We start from the raw sequence: 22,048 nt of genomic DNA, 5'->3' as shown, positions 1-22,048 counted from the left end.
GCAGTCTCATGAACAAATGTTTGAGAGTTCTTTGCATTCCCTACATCAGCAGATGGAAGCTCTGCCTCGAGCAGAAGGACAAGTGAGAAGAACAGAAGAGCAGCTTTGCCATTTGTGTCCTGGGTACAAAACAAGGCTCGTGCACATCACACCATGGTCAAACGATCTCCACATTACCGCTCAACACAGCCCATGCTCCTCCTTTGTTTTGGGACAAACTGCATGAAGGAGAACTGAGGATTGCGATGATGCCTCCATCCCTGGAGGCACTGAAAACTCAGAAGCCTTAAGGAACCTATGCTAAGTTGGTCCTGCTCTGAGGTAGAGCTCAGACCAGAGGACCTCCAGTGCTCCCTATCAGCCCATATCGTTCTACAACAGCATCTCAATACAGCCTGCAGTATGTACAGCTAAAAACTATTTCTACAAGTACAGAACGTGGCTAGTAAACACAGTAACACAGTACATTCCCTAAAATGTCAGGAGTAACAGGGCCCCAGGGATTCACACTAGACGAGGACACGCCAAGGCCAGAAGGTGCCCGGGATCCAGCCCCAGTGCCGGTGGCCTGCCCCAACAGCGCCCTTGGAGCCTGCCCTTCCTCCGCACGCAGCCTTTGCTGCGCTGCCTTCTGAGCAGCCCTTGCCTTTCCCACATCTGCCGCAGGAGTTGCCTATACATTTAAATAGTTCAATTAAGTACCAGCTTCTCAAGTTCAGGGACTATTTTACCTTACTCAAATAGTTTATTTAAAAATATATATATATATAATATTCTCCAATTCAGAAAAGTATAGAACTTCCCACAATGTAACATTTTTTTTATATATATATATAAAATATTTATGCATTCAGTGAATGGAAACAGTTTTACTGTATACATTTTTAATGTTGAACTCTATGCAAATCTGCATTACCTAAAAATATACCGTACTTCTGCAAATCAAAACAAGCCAGGAAAAAACACTGCAGCTGTGCGCTGGGTTATAATACCTCACAGAAACGATATGAGAGTTTTTGTTTTGAATTTAAGAACTCACAAAAAACATTTTACTTTGCGAGTGCATAAATAGAAGACTGAATACATTCTGGCTCTGTTATGTTGAACTGTAGTAGAGGTTACAAAATGTAAATATATTTATTCATTTTCAGTATTTCAGTGTTTCCAAGTCCACCTTTCATGATAGTGTTAAATAAATCATGGTCCTATCCTTCCAAACATTTCAACACTCTTTAAAAAAACAAAAACAAACAAACAAAATTTTAAAGTGAAATGTCCTCCTTCATTGAAGTGTTAGATCATATTTTAAATTACTGCACTCCCACACAATATTTTATATATATATATTTTTTAAATATATATATATTTATATATATAAAGAGACCAAATAGGAGACTACATTTTTTAATGTCAATATGTTTAACATCGCATACTGTAGTTGTATAAAACATGCATTTTCTGGGATAATTATGAACACATCATGAATGAGCCCACATAAATTATATTTTTTGTACAACTCCAAGTTAAAAAAAAAAAAAAAAAAGTCAGGTTAAGTGCCTCTGAGGCCCCTTCTTCCCAGCTATCAGTTCTCAAAACACACTACTGAAATATTTATCTATGCCTACAGCTATGTGCTAGAGAACCAGATTTAAAATTTTAAAATACATCTACAGTATGTTTTAGTTTTCCTAAAGTTTGTGACAGTCCGTGGATATTGTGTTGTGAAATGTAAAAATAGTCACAGATTCTTTTTTTTTTTCCCCAGAAATAAAAAACACATCCAGGAGAGTATGCAAAAACAAGGCAAAATGAAGTTTCATAGCACTTAATGAGGGTTAATATAAGTCAATAACTAATATTGAGGTTTGTAAAAAGGGCTGGATGAGTAGTTACATGTACAAGCAAATGGTCTAGTAATTCCAATGGTATCAGACGTTTCTGTAACCAACGCTTCTCCACCCTTAAAACCAGTCGATATACATTCAAAATAGGCTGACGCTGATATACTTACTAGGTGTAAAAATAGTGCACTATTTTTTCTGCCACAAAGCAAAATTGCATCCTAAGAGCTGGTAAACCTTCTTTTTTCCTTAAATAGAGAGAATGGGCAAAAAACTTGAAAAAAAATTAAATTAAGGCAATTAAACAGGTAAAACAGGACTGCCCATGATGATGTAAGCGGAAACTAGTATATACTTCAAACTTATATCAGCTGCTGAACACTGACATGCAGCTTTTGATAGACGTGTATGAATGATATAAACTTCAACATTATGGCTTTATACAAGTGCATAGTTGCAACTGCAATAAGTAACGGTATCTGATTAATAAGCATAAAAAAATAAAGTGGAAAGATTTTAAAAACCCTCTTGCAGTATTACAGTACAATATATATACACAGTATAATGGTCACTTCTTACAGATGCAGTCTATACCACTACGGTGGATCTTCCTCCTGTTCTTCTTGCAGACATGCTGGTGGCATCTTTATGAAAGCTGAAAAGTCAGTTTCTTCCGTTTTAATATCCATTCCTCTTGATCCTTTTATGAAATGTAGTGTATGTGTCTTGCCAAGAAAGCTTTTGTGGAATAGAGTTTAAAAGGTTACCTAACATATCCTTTTACTATTTACCAACCATTCGTCATTTGATCAGTCACTCAGGAGAATACAGGAAAACCCTCAGAGATTAGTAATTTATATTGCAGCAAAAATGTAAACCTCTGATATATATAGCACAATCTCTCAGGAAAATATATATTTTTAATATATTTTGGGATATGTTTCAGTCTTGCTGTAACAGGAAGAAAATTATCACCTTGAATTGTGTCTGCATTCACGGAAAGCAGTTAGCTGAAAAAGAAGCAGGAAGCCCGGTCAGTAAGTGCAACAAATGTAAATCTGACAAAAATATACTTCCTCAAAGTCTTCAGTTTATAGGGACTTATCAGCGTACTTGGGAGACTCCTCTGCATTCAACAGCATCGCTACTTAAGTATAGTACATCCTTACGCATTACGATCCCCAATCAATTAAACCCCCTTGCGATATATGAGGGTAAAGTACAATACGCACAATGTAATAGTCACTTCTAAAAGATTAGTAATTTGTATGCTTTTAATACATAAAGATGCAGTATATTTAATTAACGTAATGCTTGTTACTGTAAACACCGAGCCAATTAAATTCTACAAGAGCGGGTACCTCAGTTAACAGAGCACGCAGCTGAGGTACAGCCCTAGTGCTGCTCTCATCACCCATTCTTTTATAAGGCTGAGACACGTCTTTCGTACTATTTAAAAGAATTCTTAGGAATTTAACATTTAGGGTTTTTTTTTCTGTGTAAACATAACATTGCATCAACATGTAAAATGATTAAACATTGAGAACTATAAAATAGTTATCACTCGCATGCACACTGCATATTTGAGTAAGCCACGGGACAAATTAGATCAATAAAACAGCTGTATCTTTTCTAAAGCAGTCAAGGAAACCGTATCACAGAAGCTGCAAAGCTCATTTGTTTACATAGTTTTCAAAGCATGGTTAGGTACCCTGAAAGCACAGCACTGCAAAGGAAAGCCAAGTCAAATTCACTTCATAACACAGATAGAAAAGCAAAATGCAGAACTCCAGTGATTTCATGTCTGCTAGCCATAGGCCACTCAGTTTAAGTTAAAAGCTTAAAAATGAAAAGTCTTTGTAACTACCAATTCTATTTCAGCTAAACATCCAACTGCTACAATCTCCCTTTTAGCCTTCAAAAATCATCTGTGAAAGCTAGCAGTATTAGTACTACAGATGAGCAACAGCTCTGAAAACAGCAGATTTTTTTTTTTTTTCAGGCAGGCAGACATGAATTTTGAAAAAAGATCTAACATTAGAAAAATAAAAACACTGACAAAGGCAACAACTTTGTTTTAATGAAGATGACTCCTCTAAAAATTCATTGGCATCATGAACAGAATCTCATTTTTACTGTTTAAAATACTAAAATGAGATCTTGTATTTTCTCTGCTTTGAGAAGCAAAATCCAACATAGCATGCTGTATTCAAAGGCAAACACATCCATTCCTCTCTATTTAGATTTACCCCTTATACTTCTTCAGAAATCAAAAACATCGTCATCATCATCATCATCACCATCAATATCATCAACATCATCAAATGACCAATCCCAGTCCTTAAATGCCAGATCAAGTAATCTGCAACAGGAGGGTTTGATGTTTAATGTGTGTCACGCTTCTATAAAAGACTTCAAAATTCCATTTGTTACCACTAAACCTTTTTAAGTAAAAGACTGTGTTAAGGTAGGTGGGTTCCTTCCTTCGCCTATCCTGGAATGTGAAGATTCAGTTAGCATTCATGTAAGCCAGGACTACTGTATTAATTGGAAATTTATCTCACAAATTATTCAATTCCATAGAACACTTACCATTATTGATTAAAAAAAAAAAAAATCATTAGAAAAGACCAACATGTACATTTCATAAAATTAGCTGCTTTTTGTTTTGCTGCTGTTCTTGTTGACTGAAGCGCAGTATTATGCTCTCTTGCTATCCCTTTCCAGAGAACAACACAAGGCTAACGATTTTTCCACTAAAATGAAATAATTTTGACTGCTGAACAGAACATCAAATAAAATAGCATCATCCGAATTTACACACAAATACAGCAGGATTTTACTATATCCCAAATACCATGGGACTACACTATACGGCTACCCTGTACCTCATTATTTAAAGCTAACCAATGCCAAAAAAGAGGGTATATCAACTTGTTCTCCATGCGTCACTGCCTGCGCTCCTTCTATGGTCAATATAGAACAAAGAAAGCAAGCGAGGCAAACCTTGTCAGCAAATGAGTCATTTTACCTCTTTTAGGCATTTATTTGGGGATGGGATGAGTCATTGTCTAGAAGCACTAGTCTCTTTCTGTTGTTATCGAAGCATCTTAGACAAATATCTTAAGTACTAACTTCTCTATTGCTATAGCTACAAGAAGTGAAACCCAGACTAGTCATCTCTCCAGTGAACTCAATGGATTTTAAATCTGGATTATATGCTAACCACAGGAGGCAGAGATAGAAACCTTACCTTAACGGAGCGTTCAGCGTGTTTGCACTAAAACATGCTACGGTGTTTAATATAGTTAATCACACGCTTTAAACAAAATGGGTTTCAGGGTTTTTCTGCGTGTTCAGGTTTCAAAGTTTTTATACTTTTAAATGTGATGTATCCCTGAAAAGGCTCAATATTCATCTGTTGTATGAACTATGGCTATTGTAATTTCTAAAACACTTAAAGATTTTATTAGGCGTTAAAATATATATTGAAGTTGTTTTTTTTCAATTTGGAATTATCTCTTTGGCACAATCCAGCTGAATGGATAAGCAGAAATTGTATGGTCTGTATCAAAACCTGGTTTGCCCTTTCTTCATCACAAAGAACAACAGCCATGAAAACCTTGGGGAAACAATCTCCATGTGAAGTTCTTGTCAGGGATAGCATTTATAAGACCATGGAGGTTGGAAGGGACCTCAGGAGCTCTCTAGTCCAAGCTCCCACTCAAAGCAGGGTCAGCTACATGGCCAGCCTCACCAGCCTGCCTCCATGCCTGGCTCTCTGCGTTGGCTTTTCCTTCTATCCAGTCAGAACCTCTCTTGGTTCAACTGAGCTCCTTGTCTCTCACCCTCCCACCTTAGAGTGGGGCAGGAATTCAAACACATGCCTCAAAACCAAGCAATAAGAAACGAAAGACAGTCTTTTACTATGTGTAAGGCCTTCTAGACTGCTTTTTGAGGGCACCTAATTCTCTCCAAGGTTCATTAGAACCACAAGCACCTAACTTTATTGCTCAACTTCAAATCAGGTACAGTAGTGGTCATCCTGAAAACTGTTAAAACTTTTTTCTTTTCTTTTTTTTTTAAAATCTTCACACCCCTCTCACTGACTCTTTGTCTAATTAAACCTCAGTTTCCCTACCAGCTGCCAGTTCACAGGAACTGTTAGGTTACAGACAATGCTACAAGTTCTGCCTATTACACCTAAGAGCGATGGGATACATTATCAGTATGGCAGGGTTAACTAACAGGTAATGCAAGATCCTTTAAACAAGGGAACAAACATCGTGGCTCTTCTTGTAACCGAACTGAGGTTTATAGAAAACGGCACTCATCAGTGGTCAACAACATTTGTGGTCAACAGTCCTCATCAAAATATGCGACAATAATTGTAGTAAAATGTTTAAAACAATAAGCTCTTGTGTCACCTTGGTTTGTTTAGAGGAAGCTGTCGACTTGGTCGTCTGATGGACTGGTTTGGCTGTACCTTCATGGAAGTTCTGGGAGAAGATCGAGCAAAGGGGTCTGGTGCTGGAGGCTTCTTGGGTATTTTTTTCACGAGTCGGCTCACCCATTTTTGCTGTTCTTCCGTAGAATTAGCTAACAGTAGTAGATTCTTTGCCGTTGAAATATCATAGTACACTGTAATAAAAATTTTAAAAATAGAAATTAATATTATTATTCTAGACATGTCCCCACATTGAAAATTAGTTGTCAGATTACCATACTCTCACAGTCAAAGAGAAATCATCAGAGAAACCAAAAGCAAAGCAAACCAGATTTTGCCAAACTTTATGTTTCCTGGCTGCTGACAGTGCCCCCTCCTTACATTGAGAGGGTAACAACTTAGTACAATGGAAGACAGACTCTCACAGGGGAAGAAACAAGGAAGGGTAACACAAAGAGGTGTGCCTGAGCCCAAGAAACTATGTAACCTGAGTCACAAGGAGTAAACTTCACTGAAGGTAAGCTATTTCATAACACAAACTAACACTATCGTTTTGCAGAGCAATGCGGCACCGCACACAGTGTGAACAGCCTTACAGCTACCACGCTTTACCGCATGAGGCTGACAACACAACAGGTATGTATATATATTGGCCATGAACTCACAGCAGTGAGCTGATCCTCGTGTAGACACCCTTAGAAAAGTTCTGACAGCTACGTACTAATAAAAGAAAAACCCACCTGTTTACGTTTAGTTGGTGTCAGACTATTACTAGAATCCTCTGATCTATTAGAATGCCTTGTGACTCCAGCAACTATATGCGTATTCAAATACTTGCTATTTACCTTTGCAAGGTGCTATAATCTCTTCTTTTTTATCCATGTGATCTTTGTGACATTTGATGTGGCAACGGCGACATTCTAGAGCAGGAGGAGGTTTAAACATATGCCAGAGTGGCTTCATGCAAGCTTCACAATTGGTTGGAAAGTGATAAAGAGTAGGTATAAACTCATGTCCTTTGTGACAAATGTAATTTGACTTCTCCCCCATGGGCTCCACAGGAAATTCCTGTTCCTTTTTGCTCTCTCCTTCATTAGCATATAGAATCTAAAACCAAAGCAAAATAATCTCAGTACTCCTATACGACAAATGGAAATTCAGAGTAATTAAGTGGAAAGATCGAGGAAAGGCAATGGAAGAGATTTTCTTCAAGTTCTTTTTTTTAGTGAATATTCCATTAGACAAAGTTATGAAAATATTTTTGGCAGTGTGTGAAATACCATCTTTGTTACACTAGAAACATTAATCTATTACTGAATACCTGGAATATCCTAGGAATTTCCTTGGAGTCCGCTCTGTACACATCTGTCTGAGTGACTGGTCGGACATGGAAGAGTTTGCTACAGGAAATTATTTCAATAAGGACAAAAATTAACATTACCAAAATGATAAATTTAAATTGACAGATTAAGTTAAGATACAATAGACCACATTAAGACTTAGAACCATTAAAGATTTTCCAGTACAAATTTCTAATCACTTGATTAAAGTCCTATCTTCCAATCTCGCACATGGACTTCCAAAAACCCTAAATAAGACGAAGTCACAGGTATCCAGTTATATTTGTGAAAAAAGTGACAGCACTGAAAAACCAACATGACATGACTTTGATGATTGCCGGTGGCTTTCTAACACAAACCTCTACCCATGCTCCAATCTCTGAATATCCACATTCTGTATTTATTAAGAAAAAAAATTAATTAACTATACAACCTACCCATGAGGACATGTTGTAACTGAGGTAGGTCCAGCTGAGCGAGTGGAAGCAGTTGAGTTACATCAGAGCTACCCATATGGGACTGAGCCCCGCACTACTGCTGCGCCACTGCTTACAACACGTACTTAAGTTCCCAGCTCTGTAGTTCAAATTGCAAACAAAAGTTGCCCCATTTGACGTTGCACTCCCCGACTGGACCTCAAAAGGCCTTTTGTCAAAGTCCTTCCGACAAAATTCATGTACAAATCAGAAGAAGGAATCTCATGTGGTAATACTTACTCTATATCTAATACCATATAGGGATTAGATTGCTCTTTATCTTGTTCGCTGTCATAGAACAGGATCTTCTTACTGCTTACAATTACATACTGTTAAGAGACAGAAAAGGATGAAATATACGTTTTAATCAAGTTCATCACAGATGTCAAAGATGTCACAGCAATTACCACAGATGTCACACCAATATTTTTCTACAATTTTATTAAATGGTAGCTAAATGGACAACAGTAGTACTGTATTCTAAGTCCATGATTTGCCAATAAATTCACTGCACAACAAACAAAATTCTGATCACCTGATAAAACAATTTATGTTATCACATTAATTGACATTTAAACAGATTTAAGTACCTATGAAGCGATAAAAAAGAAAGTCTGTAAGAAAGTAAGATAAGAGCTTTTCATTTCTATTTTACGTGGACTGGTAGTGAGAGTAACTGCCATCTTATGATGCCTGTTTTACACGTGCAGTTCACAACTAATGGGGATCATACTCAAAGATCACTGTTACAATTACCATCATTGCTAGCAATTTTCATAAAAAAACCCTAGTTACCTAGAGGACCTCCTACTTCCAGAATTTTGTTGAGAACCTACAGTTTGACTGAGCAGTAAGTGAACTGGTAGTTACTCTTCGGGCAAAGACCCTTCAAAGAGGCTACTGAAAAGCAGTAAACAAGTGAAGGATGCATGAGGAGTTGGTAAGTTTTATCTCCTACATTAAAAGTTTGTCAAGGGCATCTGCATCCAGACTCTGCTGAATTCCAGCTATGTAATTCTGCTGGGAATGCTCACGGCTCAACGTACAAACGTTTGAGGATTATGTTCTCACCTCTGGCTGGACAAAGAAGTGTCTTAACCTACTACAGTTGTCTGAACCTGCTCCACTCAGACATAGCTGTACCGGCTAACATATTTTATACATTTAAGTAATGAGAGAACATATATCAACGAAATATTAAAGTGTTGAAAACCTGCTGTAAGTTTAAAATCCAGACTACACACGAAAACAGATAATAAATCTGGTTTTCTCACCTTTTTAACCCATCCAAATTTTTTAGTGTTATTTCTAACAGGCAGTGATAGCCAGCCTTCCAATCTCGATTCTAAAAAAAAGATACATATTAAAGAACATCAATATTTCACAAAGCATTATTTTTGAGACTACTGTGCATTTTAAAATAGTTATTGAAGATCAATAATAAAGCAGCAGAGCAAACATGAGAACATGAACTATTTAAAACTATAAGGTCTTGCAAAGTCTGTCACAGTAAACGTTCAGGAACAAATTAAATCATGTATTCTTGAATACAGCCAAGAACCAACAATGCAATCACAAAAAAAGTAGTAGGCACAAGAAAGAAGGGGAAGAGCAAACTTGCAATTATAGCACACACACTGCCTTTAGTAATTTTTCAAGACTTAAAATGCTTATGTCTACCAACCTTTACCTTTTAAAACAGCACCTGAAGATATTAGTACAGACCACACAACATCCAGTTCAAGACAAAAAAAGGCAAACTACCACCACTAATAACCTATATCCTCTATACGCCAGGCAAAATTTCAGAAGTTTAGTATTCTAATTCATATTTTTTGCTCTGTCAATTTTTCTTTTTTCTAATTCTGTCTACATCTCCTAGGCTTTCTAATCTCAAGTAAGTCATTTTTGGCTAATCCTTAGGCCTTGCTTAAAATTCAGCTGCCCCTACACGTATTTGCAATATTTTATATTGCAGGGGCACGTTAGTCAGATAGGATTTATCAATGGTATTAACAGGTCAAGCGTTGTTTGACATACATACACGTAACCAAAAGCTCACCAGGATCACACTTTCCTAGTGCTTGACCCCATTTTACAGCATTTCTTTCCCCTGTGTTTTATTAAGAGGAACTACTCATTTGCAATATTATCTCTCTAATAAGTTTCCCGCCCTAGCAGACAACCTCTGCTGATGCTGAGGAACCTCCAAATCAAAAATACTAAAAGCCTCGAGTATTAACAAACTCCAAACCATGAAAGGAACACAAACATGCTGCTAAAACTGCAAAAGGTATTTTCTTTCTCACGAGAGGGCATTTGCAGGCTCCTGCCCGTGTTTAACACGGCATAACAAATAGTTATTAGATATTCATAGAGTTCTCATGTTGCCCAGAGAGACCTGAAGCGAGGTTATTTATTGAGATATGCACTGTCTTCAAAGTTTACTGCTATATAAGCATTGCTGTTGATGACACATTTTAATGTACATACTAAGTACGTAAAGTAGTTCTATACCGTATCTTTTGCCTCATACCTGTCACTTTAAGTTGTTCTTTTCGACTACACCTGATACAAAGGGTAGCAACACTAATGCTGATGCAAAAAATCCTTCCCCACATCCAGGAAGTATGTACAGTTTGTTAATGGTGTGAAAAAATATGCATTAATACTCTTCCTATTTTTCTCTGTAATCTCTACTACTATCACATGAAACTGGACAAAATGAGTTTCTGGTTACACTTCTTCATTTCTGGTGTCCATTGCACATCAACAGATCAGAGAAAGGCGAGAATATTACAAAATTTTCATAGTACATGCTTATAAGCACTAGGAAGGAAAAAACCAACAAAGCACAACCATTATACCTCAAATCTGTTGTAATTACGTCAGAAAAAAGTCCTAGCTTAGATATGATTTTTACTTTAGAACAAAACAAAACCATGCAGATACCACAACAGCAGCTAACAAGGACAAAATTACGTATGCACTTAGCAATTCTTTTATTAGAAGCCTCATAGCAAAAACCAGAGAATGAGGAAAAGAGAGGAAATGCACTATTCTTTAGTCTAGTCTGATGAAGTAACGTCAATATTCCAGAAAACGTTTTGCCTTCAGTGGAAAGCTATTCACACTTTAAAGGAACCTCAAGTGAAATACAGAAATTTGAATGCAACTAAAATACCCACCTCTGACATTAACACTAAACAGAAGTTTTGTTCAACACAGTGTATGTGTAGTCATATAAAATGACTACAGAACTAGTGAAACAAAGCTCTGTTTTACCAGAGCTGTATCATTTCATTATATGCTTTATGTATCCGGAAAAATGAATAAATTTTGCTTGCCTTACCAACCAGAATCCAATATAAGATTTGAAATAAGGCAAAACAATGTAATGCTCAGAAGACTGAATTTCTATGAGCAAGTAATGTACATGTAGATGGGGAGGAGTTAGATGTTTTCACGCTTAAACACGAAGATTTGACTTTTGGTATCCAGTATCTTAGGGTCATACAGATAGCTGCAGATAATGGATAGAGGCTACCTTGAAAACAAGGCCATAAGGCTCATTTATTCAATGCTTTAATAAAAACAGTGGTTTTGTGAATAGCAGCAAGCATCCGTAAGCATTTAGAGAAAACAGGCCAGTTACTTGTTCACGCAAATTTTTTCATGTCTCTGATGGCAATGTTTACTGCCACTACAGTGTGTTTACTGCCAAGTTTGTTTTTTGTGTCTTTTTTTTCTTTAATAACGTATTAATAGTGTTAGTTTTGAAACAGATATAAGAACAAGTAAGAACAAAACCAAACAGTTCTCAGGGATGTCACCTGTGCTATCAACTTCTGTTGGGCTCTGGGAACAAGACAAAGGTTCTTCCTCTGAGTCAGAATCAGAATCGAGAAGCATGCGAGAACTGGAAGGCTTAGTGGCAATACTGACAGAGGTAGAAGAGTGCTGGTAGGTAAAAGACATGGATTCCATAGTGTGGGATTGAGTGATATGGACTAAACATAAAGCATAAAGGAGGAAAAAGATAGAAAAGAAGTCAAAATAGAATCTCTAAGAATACAGAGTATTAGTTTTACATTTCATCACATAACACAGTAATTGCAAAATAGCCACCACAATAAAATGGAAAAAAAAAATAGTTTTAATGGGGTCCAAAGAATTTTTAAAAGAAATTTCTTTAAATAAATGAAAGATGAAGTATGATTACAGACAGATTTAGTTAGTAGGTGGACAGTGATCACTATCAGGGCATTAATAAGATGGTAGAAACACCTGAAGATGAAAAGCCACAGAATCATCAGAGGGTTAATCTAATACTTCAGCTTCTATAGTAAAACACTGACATAAAACCAATTAACGCAGAAGTACTAATAAAATTAACATACCAGGGAATCCATCATCTGCCTCAGCATCTCCAGGTCCACTGCCTATGCTACTGTTGTCTAGACCAATGTGCAACGACTGCAGCTGTGAACGAAGCTGTTCAATGTCACTGTCTTTGCTGTCCAGAGTCATCTGGAGTTCAATCCGTATCTGACTTTCTTCTGCTATTTGCTGTAAGGATAAATTACAAGATCTCCTATCATCACAATACTCAGTTACTCAGAGAAAATATAAGTAGAAAATTATGCAGACTTGGCAGCCAATCTCAAGATATATACGGTGTATTTCTTTTGGCCACAGGAAATTCAGGAATAGAGACTGTATATACTACCTTAAAGCCTGTATTAATCCAATGAGAATTACAGAAAATGCTATCAATGTTTATACTTGCAAAAGGATCTTACTGCCTGCATTTCATTGATTTCCTTCTGATATTTGATCATCATTTGGGTTAACTTTTCTCGTTCAGACTTCAGTTCCATATGCAGTTTCCTATTTTCCTTTTCTTTCCGCCGTACGTCAGTGTCAGCTCCACGTTTGACTGGACCCTTCCGATTCATGATCTCAGCCAATTTATTCACAGCCTTCCCATGGAGAAGAAAAAAACCCAAAAAACACACCAATGAATACATAGACTTAAATCGTGAACAAATAAAGTCTTCTATCCACGACCAGACACTTTTAATCTAACTGTAAATAAGACTCCTGCGTATCTGGTACTATAAAGTTGCTTTAATTCAATGTATTACTTAAAATTGAAAAGAAGGTAATAATAATGCCATTCTCGCTTTAAGCAAGCATTTGATTTGAACACTTCTACTCATTTAAATATTCTCTTCTGTTTCCATTAGCTAGCCACAAAATGTCTCTTTGGATTAAAATGTCACTTGTTCTAAAAAACAATCAGAAATATACTGTTTTACGGAACTTACAAAGGAATATAAATCAGGATGGAAACCAGTAAAATATGAATTTATTTGACTGAAATTAAGATTTTTTTGCTGGACTGTATCTGGATTAGGAGTTCCTCTATAATAAATCATGAGGATGCAGTTTCACTACACTGAAAGTCTACTTAGTAGAAGAAAAAAAAGAAAAAAAAAGAATCAATATTTTTTGTTTCAGTGGCAAAAAAAGAATAAAGTGTTAATCATATATATTTTATATTTACCATGGAAAGTTTCCTATTAAAAATTATTTAATTCATGAACACTACCCCTTCATTCAGATACATTGGCTTACCTGGGTTTTCAATGTTCTTTCAGTCAACAACTGTTTCTCAAATTGTGCCTTAATATTTCCTACATTTGCTTCTTCTTCTTTTAGCTTTGTAATTTCTGTAGCAAGGTAATTAAAAAAAAAAAAAATCTATGAAAGCTCATTATAAAAGAAAATAATACTATTAAAGAACAAAAGTGGTTTCAAATTAAATTACATTTGGTTCAGAGAATACATACGTTCTTGTACTTCCTTCAGTTTATTGTTTAGTTCTTCCTTCTCGTTAGCAAGATTAGCCACATCACTAGTTAGTGTCCTGTTTGCTTCCTCCAACTACAAAACAAAAAGTACATGTGACTGTCTAACAAAACACATTTGGCAAACAAAAGTATTACAGGACAGAAGGAAACGCTTCAGAATAAAACCAGGATAGGGATAAGAGGACTACCTGTAATAGGGGTAAGGACACAGAAGAAAGAACAGATATGTGTATGGAAGAAACATGGTAAGAGATTTTTTTTATTTCATTCATAGAAAGTAAGTATATTGAAAATGTCAAATACACTTGTATATCACCTACCTCTAAGCATGCTAAGTAACAATGGATAACTCAAACTGCCAATAAAACTCAAGCCCATGCAAACCTCTATCAAATTTATTATTCACATTACTCACAGAGGCGATGGTGGCATCTTTCTCAGTCAGCTCCTGTTTATGCCTCGCCATCATCTCTTTAATTTCCAGCTCTTTCATAATCTTCTCTTTTTCCAAATCAGAGTACTGCTCTTCAGCAATGGAACGTGCAAGTTGTTCTGAATCTGCTTTTGTCAAAGTAATCTCTAGCTGAGCAGCCAAGGAATCTCTGCAATTTATTGATACATACTATTAACTCTATTAACTTAAGAGATGAGAGGTTATGGGGTTGGGGGGGGTGGGGTGGGGTGGGGTTTTAAAAAAAAAAAAAAAAAGAAAAACTAATAAAACAACAAAACGCCTTCGAATCTTTTATATATCAGTAGTGCAACTAGTAAAACCTACCTCTCATCCTGTAACTCTTGTATCTTTTGCTGCATTTCTTTACAAAGTTTGGTCTTCTCCTCACATTCTTCTTTAAGTTCTCGAACTTGTGTCTTGTACAGAGTCTAGAATTTAAAATTGGATAGAAAAGGACGTGACTTGCATATTCTAGCTTGGAGGTACACAAAAAAATGATACAAGATGACACTATATGCAATTCTTTAATCACACACTCAATTAGAGTAAATTTAACCAATTGTCATCCTATTCCAAATCATGCTTTGGTTATTTTATTTTTCTGTTGGGTCTTCTTTTTTAGATTGTGTATTTGTGAATGGATAGATATATGATACACATTTTATGTTTGTAAACATACTGTTAAGGAGACTCTAAATGTGAATACCACTATTTGATAGAAAATCAGACGCTTCAGATACAAGGAAAAATAGTTATTCATTTTTTGGTACTATTTTAGATCTTTGTCAGAGGGAGGGAGGGAGGTAGAATTTAGATTTTAACCACACAAATCCATTAAAACAACATTACAGTTAAAGAGTAAAAAGCAGTATAGGAGGAAGGGAAAAAGAAGATGAGAAAGGCATTTGAAATTGACATTTTTGTGAAATGGATACAAATCTATAGCTCTAGAGGAAATGAAAAAAACATTATATTGCTCTGTACACTCAAATCACTATCCAGAGGTAAAGTGTCAGACAACTGCAAGTGCATTTAGCACAGGAATTTCAAGACAGACTGTCCTTGGCCTATCCACAGCAGTCAACTGATCTCAACTCTCCCTATCTCTTCTCCTTTAATGTGTGCAACTTTTTGATCTACTGAAACTTCAGATAGTCCCTCTCCTCACTGATGTAAAGACCACAGTAAAATCTTAAGCTTCCTTTAATTCTTAAAAAAGCCTTTTGGGCCCTACCTGCAGTGAGACTGGTTGTGCACTGTTAATATTAATTAACCTCCATATATTAGTGAAGATTTGTAAGTACGATACATATTTATTCTGTTGTACCTTATCACAATAAAGCAAAAACTCTTAAAGCTCACAATAAAGCATCTCTGAGGTAACACAGTTAAGAACGGGGAAAAAAAAACATGCAGCAGCAATTGCAGTCGTAGGAGGAGGTGCTCCAGGCGCTGGAGCAGATTCCCCTGCAGCCTGTGGCGAAGACCATGGTGAGGCAGGCTGTGCCCCTGCGGCCCATGGAGGTTAATGGTGGAGGAGATATCCACCTGCAGCCCGTGGAGGACCCCACACCGGAGCAGGTGGATGTGCCCAAAGGAGGCTGTGACCCTGTGGGAAGCCCACGCTGGAACAGGCTCCTGGCAGGACCTGTGGCCCCATGGAGAGAGGAGACCACGCTGGAGCAGGTTTGCTGGCAGGACTTGTGACCCCATGGGGGACCCACACTGGAGCAGTCTGCTCCTGAAGGACTGCATGTGTGGAAGGATCCACGCTGGAGCAGTTTGTGAAGAACTGTAGCCTGTGGGAAGGACTCACTTCAGAGAAGTTCACGCAGGACTTTCTCCCGTGGGAGATACCCCACGCTGGAGCAGGGGAAGAGTGTGAGGAGTCCTCCCCCTGAGGAGGAAGGAGTGGCAGAGACAATGTGGGATGAACTGACCACATCCCCCATTCCCCATCCGCCTGTGCTGCTCAGAGGGACAAGGGAGAGAAGTTGGGAGTGAAGTTGAGCACAGGAAGAAGGGAGGGGTGGTGTTTTTGAGATTTGGGTTTATTTCTCATTATCCTACTCTGATTTGATTGGTAATAAATTAAACTAATTTCCCTAAGTCAAGTCTGCTTTGCCGGTAACAGTAACTGGTGAGCGATCTCTCCCTGTCCTTATCTTGATCCATGAGCCTTGTGCAATATTTTCTCTCCCATCCAGCTGAGGAGAGGAGCGATAGAGCAGCTTTGGTGGGCACCTGGCATCCCACCAGGGTCAACCTGCCACAGATCTCTGCTAAGTTTGGCTGTAATGCAAAAATTTCCTTCCAAGCCTTAAACGCACATGTTTTGTCATACCACATGATTCTGAGAATACAGCTCTTCCCTTCCATGCAGCATGGAAGAGATGCTGAATGCAAAAAGCTTGAAACATGCAGAAGATTATTCACACTGTGGAAAAAAGAGCTGTTCAGCTCCTCCCTCCCTCTAAACTGTGCCTGTGACTCCTTTCAAAGCCAGGACATTATCTTAACACAAGTTCTTTCACACTGCTCAGTGATCAAGAACAAGGAGTGACGACAAGGCTGCAGACAAGACTGAAGACAGACACAAGAAAAAGGATTAGCTTTAGGTTATAGATGTGAAATGCCTGATGGCTGAGGAGGAAGAAGAAAAGCTCACATTGCGCTTAAAAACAGATTAGTATAAAAATAAAGCAGCATAAAACATACCGAGAAATACTGTTCAGCTTCAAGTTGGTCTTGAAGCTCTTTCATTTGTCCATCTGCATCTTGACGTTCCCTAGAAAGGAATAACATACTTTAAAAGGAAAGATACGAAGAAATTCCAAGCCAGTAAACAGAAAAGACAGCATTCACACTCTTAAGATCCTTCAGTCATTTACTGACCAAAGCATGGTCAGCAATTAAACTTGAGGCTTCCTCTGGGTACCAGCTTGTCATGGTTTGGGCTGTGCTGGCCACCAAAATGAACAAACTCTCTTTTTGACTTGTACAGCTGAGAAAATTGAACTAATAAGAAGTCAGTTTAATACTGCTAACACACTAACTACAATGGTGGCACATAGTTTAACCAGTAAGAGACACTGATAAAACAAACAGCCACTGACAGAATCTTATTTCCATGTAAAATGTCACTGATCTGACAGATTGTTTTGGGTCTCTTGTTTGCTGGAGCTCAGTCTGTGAAAACATGTCTGTATTCTTTGACACACATAATTTCTTGAATTCATCTGTTATTAAAACAACTCAGAAAGTCAATTAGTCAGTCCATAACAAAGAACAATTACGTAGCAGAAAAGATTTCTGCCAGTGTTTCACATTACAGCAATCGTAACATGTAGCCAGCCGCCTTCTAGGTGAGTAACTGCATCTTGATGGCAGAAAAGATAAAGCACAAGGAGGTCATAGAATCATAGGATGGTTAGAGTTGGAAGGGACCTTAAAGATCATCTAGTTACAACCCCCTGCCCTGGGCAGGGAGATAAACCATCAGAAGTCAGAGAGGAGCTAAGAATCAGATTAATCTGATATATGTGCTAAACTTGTCTTTTCATTCACAAGAATGGTCTTTGCATTTAAAAAATATTCAATTATTTATATATTATGAGGTGCAAATATTGCTTGTAAGACCTTGAAGAACTGCTGGATTTAACACAACTCCTATTTGAAGACCCATCAGATGTGTTTGAACATCTGTAGTAGTGGCTATTTCCAATGGTTATGCTTCACAGCTCTGTATTACTATTCATCTCCAACTCTAATAAGCTCTCCTGGACTAATAACGCCAGTAACTTTCCTCTTTACTGAGGTCTTAGGTAATTTTTAAAAAAAAAAAGTACCTAGACTTTCTATTAAATAACTGTTCCTCTGAAGTCCTCACTCTTGTTTTTAAGCTGGGGTTTTTAAGATTTTCTGGACAACAAACATCTGTTACTACAAATCTATACATTGCCAAATCACTAGGGCAAATCTGAACTAGAGTCACCATAAATTATTTTAAACAACAATTACATTTTGCACTGTAGGATAGCATATTCTGTGCAGCAATTTTTTTTAAATTAATATTGCTCTCGGCTTTTGCCAAAAAATAATTACAAATCAGCAACATTACTAAAACATAAAAAGCAACTCTGCCTACTTGCGGAGTTCATTATTTTGTTTTTCCAGACTTAATTTGATTTCTTGAAGATGGTTATTCTCCTGTTTTAACTGCTTCTCTGACATTTTCAAGGTGTTGACCTGTTGCGTTTGCATCTTGAGGTCATTTTGAGTGAGACAGCGCTTTTGTGTTTCTTGCTCTATTTTTAATGTGAGGTTTTTTACCTGAAAAATAAACAGAAACCTGTGAATTTTACAGACCTACACAGGAAAGCAACATTTAAACATTTATTGACTTCCTCTGCATTTTTGTACAACATGTTCACATCTTTTCCTAAGTCAAAGCTTTCTGCTGAATAAAGGCATTAGCACACAATAAATAAGCTAGTTTTTCCATGTCAATCTCACAGCATTTTACATTCCTGAATCAATAACGCTGAAATATTTCAGAAAAATGAACTCACACTCCATAAAGTAGACTTTTTAAAGTCTCAAATACAGAGAAGCAAAAAGTTGCTGCAATTTTCATTCACAAATATTCATTCCTAAATATATTGATTCACAAATATATTCACCCCTAAATATAGCTATAACAGGGAAAATATTACGACATTGAAAACCAGGTTCCACTCAAGACTCCCTTTGTCATTGTTCCTTACATCTTCATTTAGTATATCCTTTTGCCTAAGGAGCTCATTGATTTTCTGTTGTGATTGTTTGAGATCACAGTCCAACATGGAGCGCTGCTTTTCAGCTTCTAACAACCGATTTTCCACTTTTTGCTTTAAAGCTCTCTCTTCCAAAAGTTTCTTCTCCATTTCTGTCAAGCAAGAGATTTAAGATGTCATTCAGTGTAAATGAGTAGATTTTGGAGGGCGAGGGGAGAAGGAGGATGTCTGTACCATATTAACAATAAGCAACATGTTTATCCTTTTAACATTGAAGAGAAAGATTGCTGAAAAGTGATTCATTAAATTTTTCACAGCATACCCACACCCAGAGGATGCTTTTGCAAACATTCCTGACTGATCGCTATTTCCTACTTTTGAGTTTCAAGATAACTTCCAGTTTATCTGCAACACATCTGAGATAGATAAAAAGGATGGATTTTCAAAACTATTCCATCTAAATCTATTGAAGTGTTCCTTTGACTATGATAACTTAAAATCATTTAAACAGTTGAAGCTGTTTGGGAACTTGACATACCAAGTGATTCAGCCGTTGTTACTGAATCATTTGGGCTTCTTTTGAACATCTGCATGGTCAAAATTTTTTTGTGAATGCTTTTTGCAATTGGAAGGACAGGATCTGTAGGCAGCTTTTTAAACACGAGCCATTTAATTCAAAACTAAGAGCCATCTTCAGGAATTGTTTAGTAATTATTCCCCTCTCCAAGATATTTCAGTTGTCACGAGATGTACCAGAACAGTGCATGGTGACTATGGAAGTGCAGCAAAGGCTTTGCCATTTCTAACTCTACCTGGTCTACATATTTAAATCGCTAAGTTCCTGACATATATTTTATTTACGAAGATACAAAAAGGTATGAGTACACAGAGTAAGAGCACAGATAAGCTCTTAGCAAAAAAGTTTCAAGCAGTTTCAGTAATAAAAATTCAAGAAAAATTAAGTCAGAATACACTAGCACAGAAAATGAATTAGTGGCGTGTGCAATGGAGAACCTGTTTTACTGAGACTAAACCAGTGTGTCTTTAATCTAGCAAAGCAAGGATAAAGGGACTACGACTGATTTTTACAACACTAATGATATTTAAAAAGAACAGGGAATCAAGGGAAAACACCTACGCTTAGGCTTCCACTAGCATCAAAAGATTGTATTATCTACTTCATATCACTTACACCTAAGTCCAACTGTGATGTCAAATACATACCTTTCATAGCCTCGGATTTTGCTTCCTCTATAGATTCATAGATTTTATTTTTGTCTGCTAATCGTGCTTTTGTGGCTTTATGTTCAGCTTCTTCTTGTTCAAGGTTCTGCTGCATAACTTTGAATTTATATGTCATATCTATTTCCATGTTGCTCTTTTCCTAAAAAAAAGAAATTGAAATAAAACACTAAATACATAAGGTTAAAGACAAAATTTTGGACAGCAGTAATATGCTGCTTGGAAGTGTGCTAAGAGTAGAAGGGAGAGCTCAAATTCTAAGGAGCTAACTGAGAAATCATTTCTACAGATGTTTTTCTATGGATGGCAAAGGGCTCCAAAAATGCACAACATCCCCAGTTGCAAACAATTCTAGAATTACTGCCTTAACAATAAGAGCGTCTCAAATATTAAGTTTATTGAAGAATTTTCTCAATACTTTTGTTTCAATGACAAATTTGTCGAAAAAAATATTAGCAGAAGCTTTTTTACTTCGGGCAATATTGAGAGTTAAAAAAACCTCACAACAGACAAAATGAAATGTTACTACTGGACTGTTAAGCTACACACTGGAGTACATTATTATGTACTTTGGAAGTATAATGTATTATGATCATAAAGGAAATGATGTCTCCCCCCCACCCCCGCCTCAAATTCCAAAACCAATAAACAAAAAATACAAAGAAAAAGAATAAACACTGAAAACAAGGCTTATTTTTCGCATAGATTTTGTATCCATGTCTCAAGTAACAGAAGTGCAAATTTTAAAATTCCATAAGAATGTAACACCAATGTTCGCTTCGAAGTGCTATTACCTTTTCTAAATCTGTAATTTTTTCCTGCAATTGTCTCTTCTCCATTTCCAGTTTGGCTAATGCACTCTTGCCATTTTTCACTTCTTCTTCGAGGCTAGATATTCGACCTAAAAATGACCAAAATATCAATGAGGCTCGGCAGTATGTGAAAAAACAATGTACTTTATCTACTTAGAGATAACATTTTTCATGTGTAACAGCTTCTAATTCTGACTATTAAGAACATCTCCCTTTGGGGTGACTTTAAAAGTTACAGTAACATTTCATAAATGTTCTTTTAAATGTGTGTCCACACTTACATAACATTGCATATAACAGCACGCTAATCTAGTCACAAGCTGAAGCTCAAATAACATCACCAAAACCTATTTTTGTTTCTGAAACAAGAAGCAAGCTTAACTTCAGAAGATTTGCAGGAATACCTTGTAAATCACTGATAATCTCTGATCCATGACTTCGATCTCTCCTTTCTGATTCTAAAGCAGACTGAAGGTTGAGGAAGTCCTTCTCCAGTTTGAGTTTTGCATTCTCCAGCAGGCAGTTCTTATCTTGTAGTTCTCTATTATTAGCTTCCAGCTGCTGGATTTGCTTTGTGCTTTCTGTCTGGTTCTTCCTTAACCTGGCTGCAGTATCAGACTCCGACCGCAGCAAAGAATTGGCTTCATCCAACTGAAGATTAATAAAAACATACTTCAGAAACAATTACAATATAACAACTACCATTTCTACCACAGAATACTAGATTTTATGGATTAAAGAAATAGAAAGGAGTGTATTTTAAGATTACGTTTGAAGACCGAGAC

The 22,048-nt window shown here is 36.9% G+C and overlaps 1 protein-coding gene across 1 annotated transcript in view; it reads right to left on the bottom strand.

Annotated features, from left to right (window-relative positions):
* Window positions 1-2,240: 2,240 nt before the first annotated feature.
* ROCK2 (Rho-associated, coiled-coil containing protein kinase 2) overlaps window positions 2,241-22,048 on the bottom strand; it is a 55,400-nt gene continuing 35,592 nt past the window's right edge. The window contains exons 15-32 of the mRNA XM_009889768.1: window positions 21,668-21,914; window positions 21,246-21,352; window positions 20,434-20,593; window positions 19,201-19,361; window positions 18,582-18,766; window positions 17,153-17,222; window positions 14,759-14,862; window positions 14,396-14,582; window positions 13,960-14,053; window positions 13,745-13,839; window positions 12,907-13,086; window positions 12,505-12,673; window positions 9,379-9,449; window positions 8,345-8,433; window positions 7,610-7,688; window positions 7,134-7,395; window positions 6,269-6,482; window positions 2,241-2,851 (exon numbers count right to left, since the gene is read on the bottom strand). Of these exons, the coding sequence (XP_009888070.1) occupies window positions 2,848-2,851; window positions 6,269-6,482; window positions 7,134-7,395; window positions 7,610-7,688; window positions 8,345-8,433; window positions 9,379-9,449; window positions 12,505-12,673; window positions 12,907-13,086; window positions 13,745-13,839; window positions 13,960-14,053; window positions 14,396-14,582; window positions 14,759-14,862; window positions 17,153-17,222; window positions 18,582-18,766; window positions 19,201-19,361; window positions 20,434-20,593; window positions 21,246-21,352; window positions 21,668-21,914 (2,478 nt within the window). The 3' untranslated portion in view covers window positions 2,241-2,847. The remainder of the gene's footprint in view (window positions 2,852-6,268; window positions 6,483-7,133; window positions 7,396-7,609; window positions 7,689-8,344; window positions 8,434-9,378; window positions 9,450-12,504; window positions 12,674-12,906; window positions 13,087-13,744; window positions 13,840-13,959; window positions 14,054-14,395; window positions 14,583-14,758; window positions 14,863-17,152; window positions 17,223-18,581; window positions 18,767-19,200; window positions 19,362-20,433; window positions 20,594-21,245; window positions 21,353-21,667; window positions 21,915-22,048) is intronic.

The sequence above is a fragment of the Charadrius vociferus genome, unplaced genomic scaffold (genome assembly GCF_000708025.1).
Source record: "Charadrius vociferus isolate BGI_N301 unplaced genomic scaffold, ASM70802v2 scaffold267, whole genome shotgun sequence".
NCBI classification, from domain to species: Eukaryota; Metazoa; Chordata; class Aves; order Charadriiformes; family Charadriidae; genus Charadrius; species Charadrius vociferus.
The sequence above is the reverse complement of the archived record's forward strand: the minus strand, read 5'-3'. Positions and strand labels throughout refer to the sequence as shown.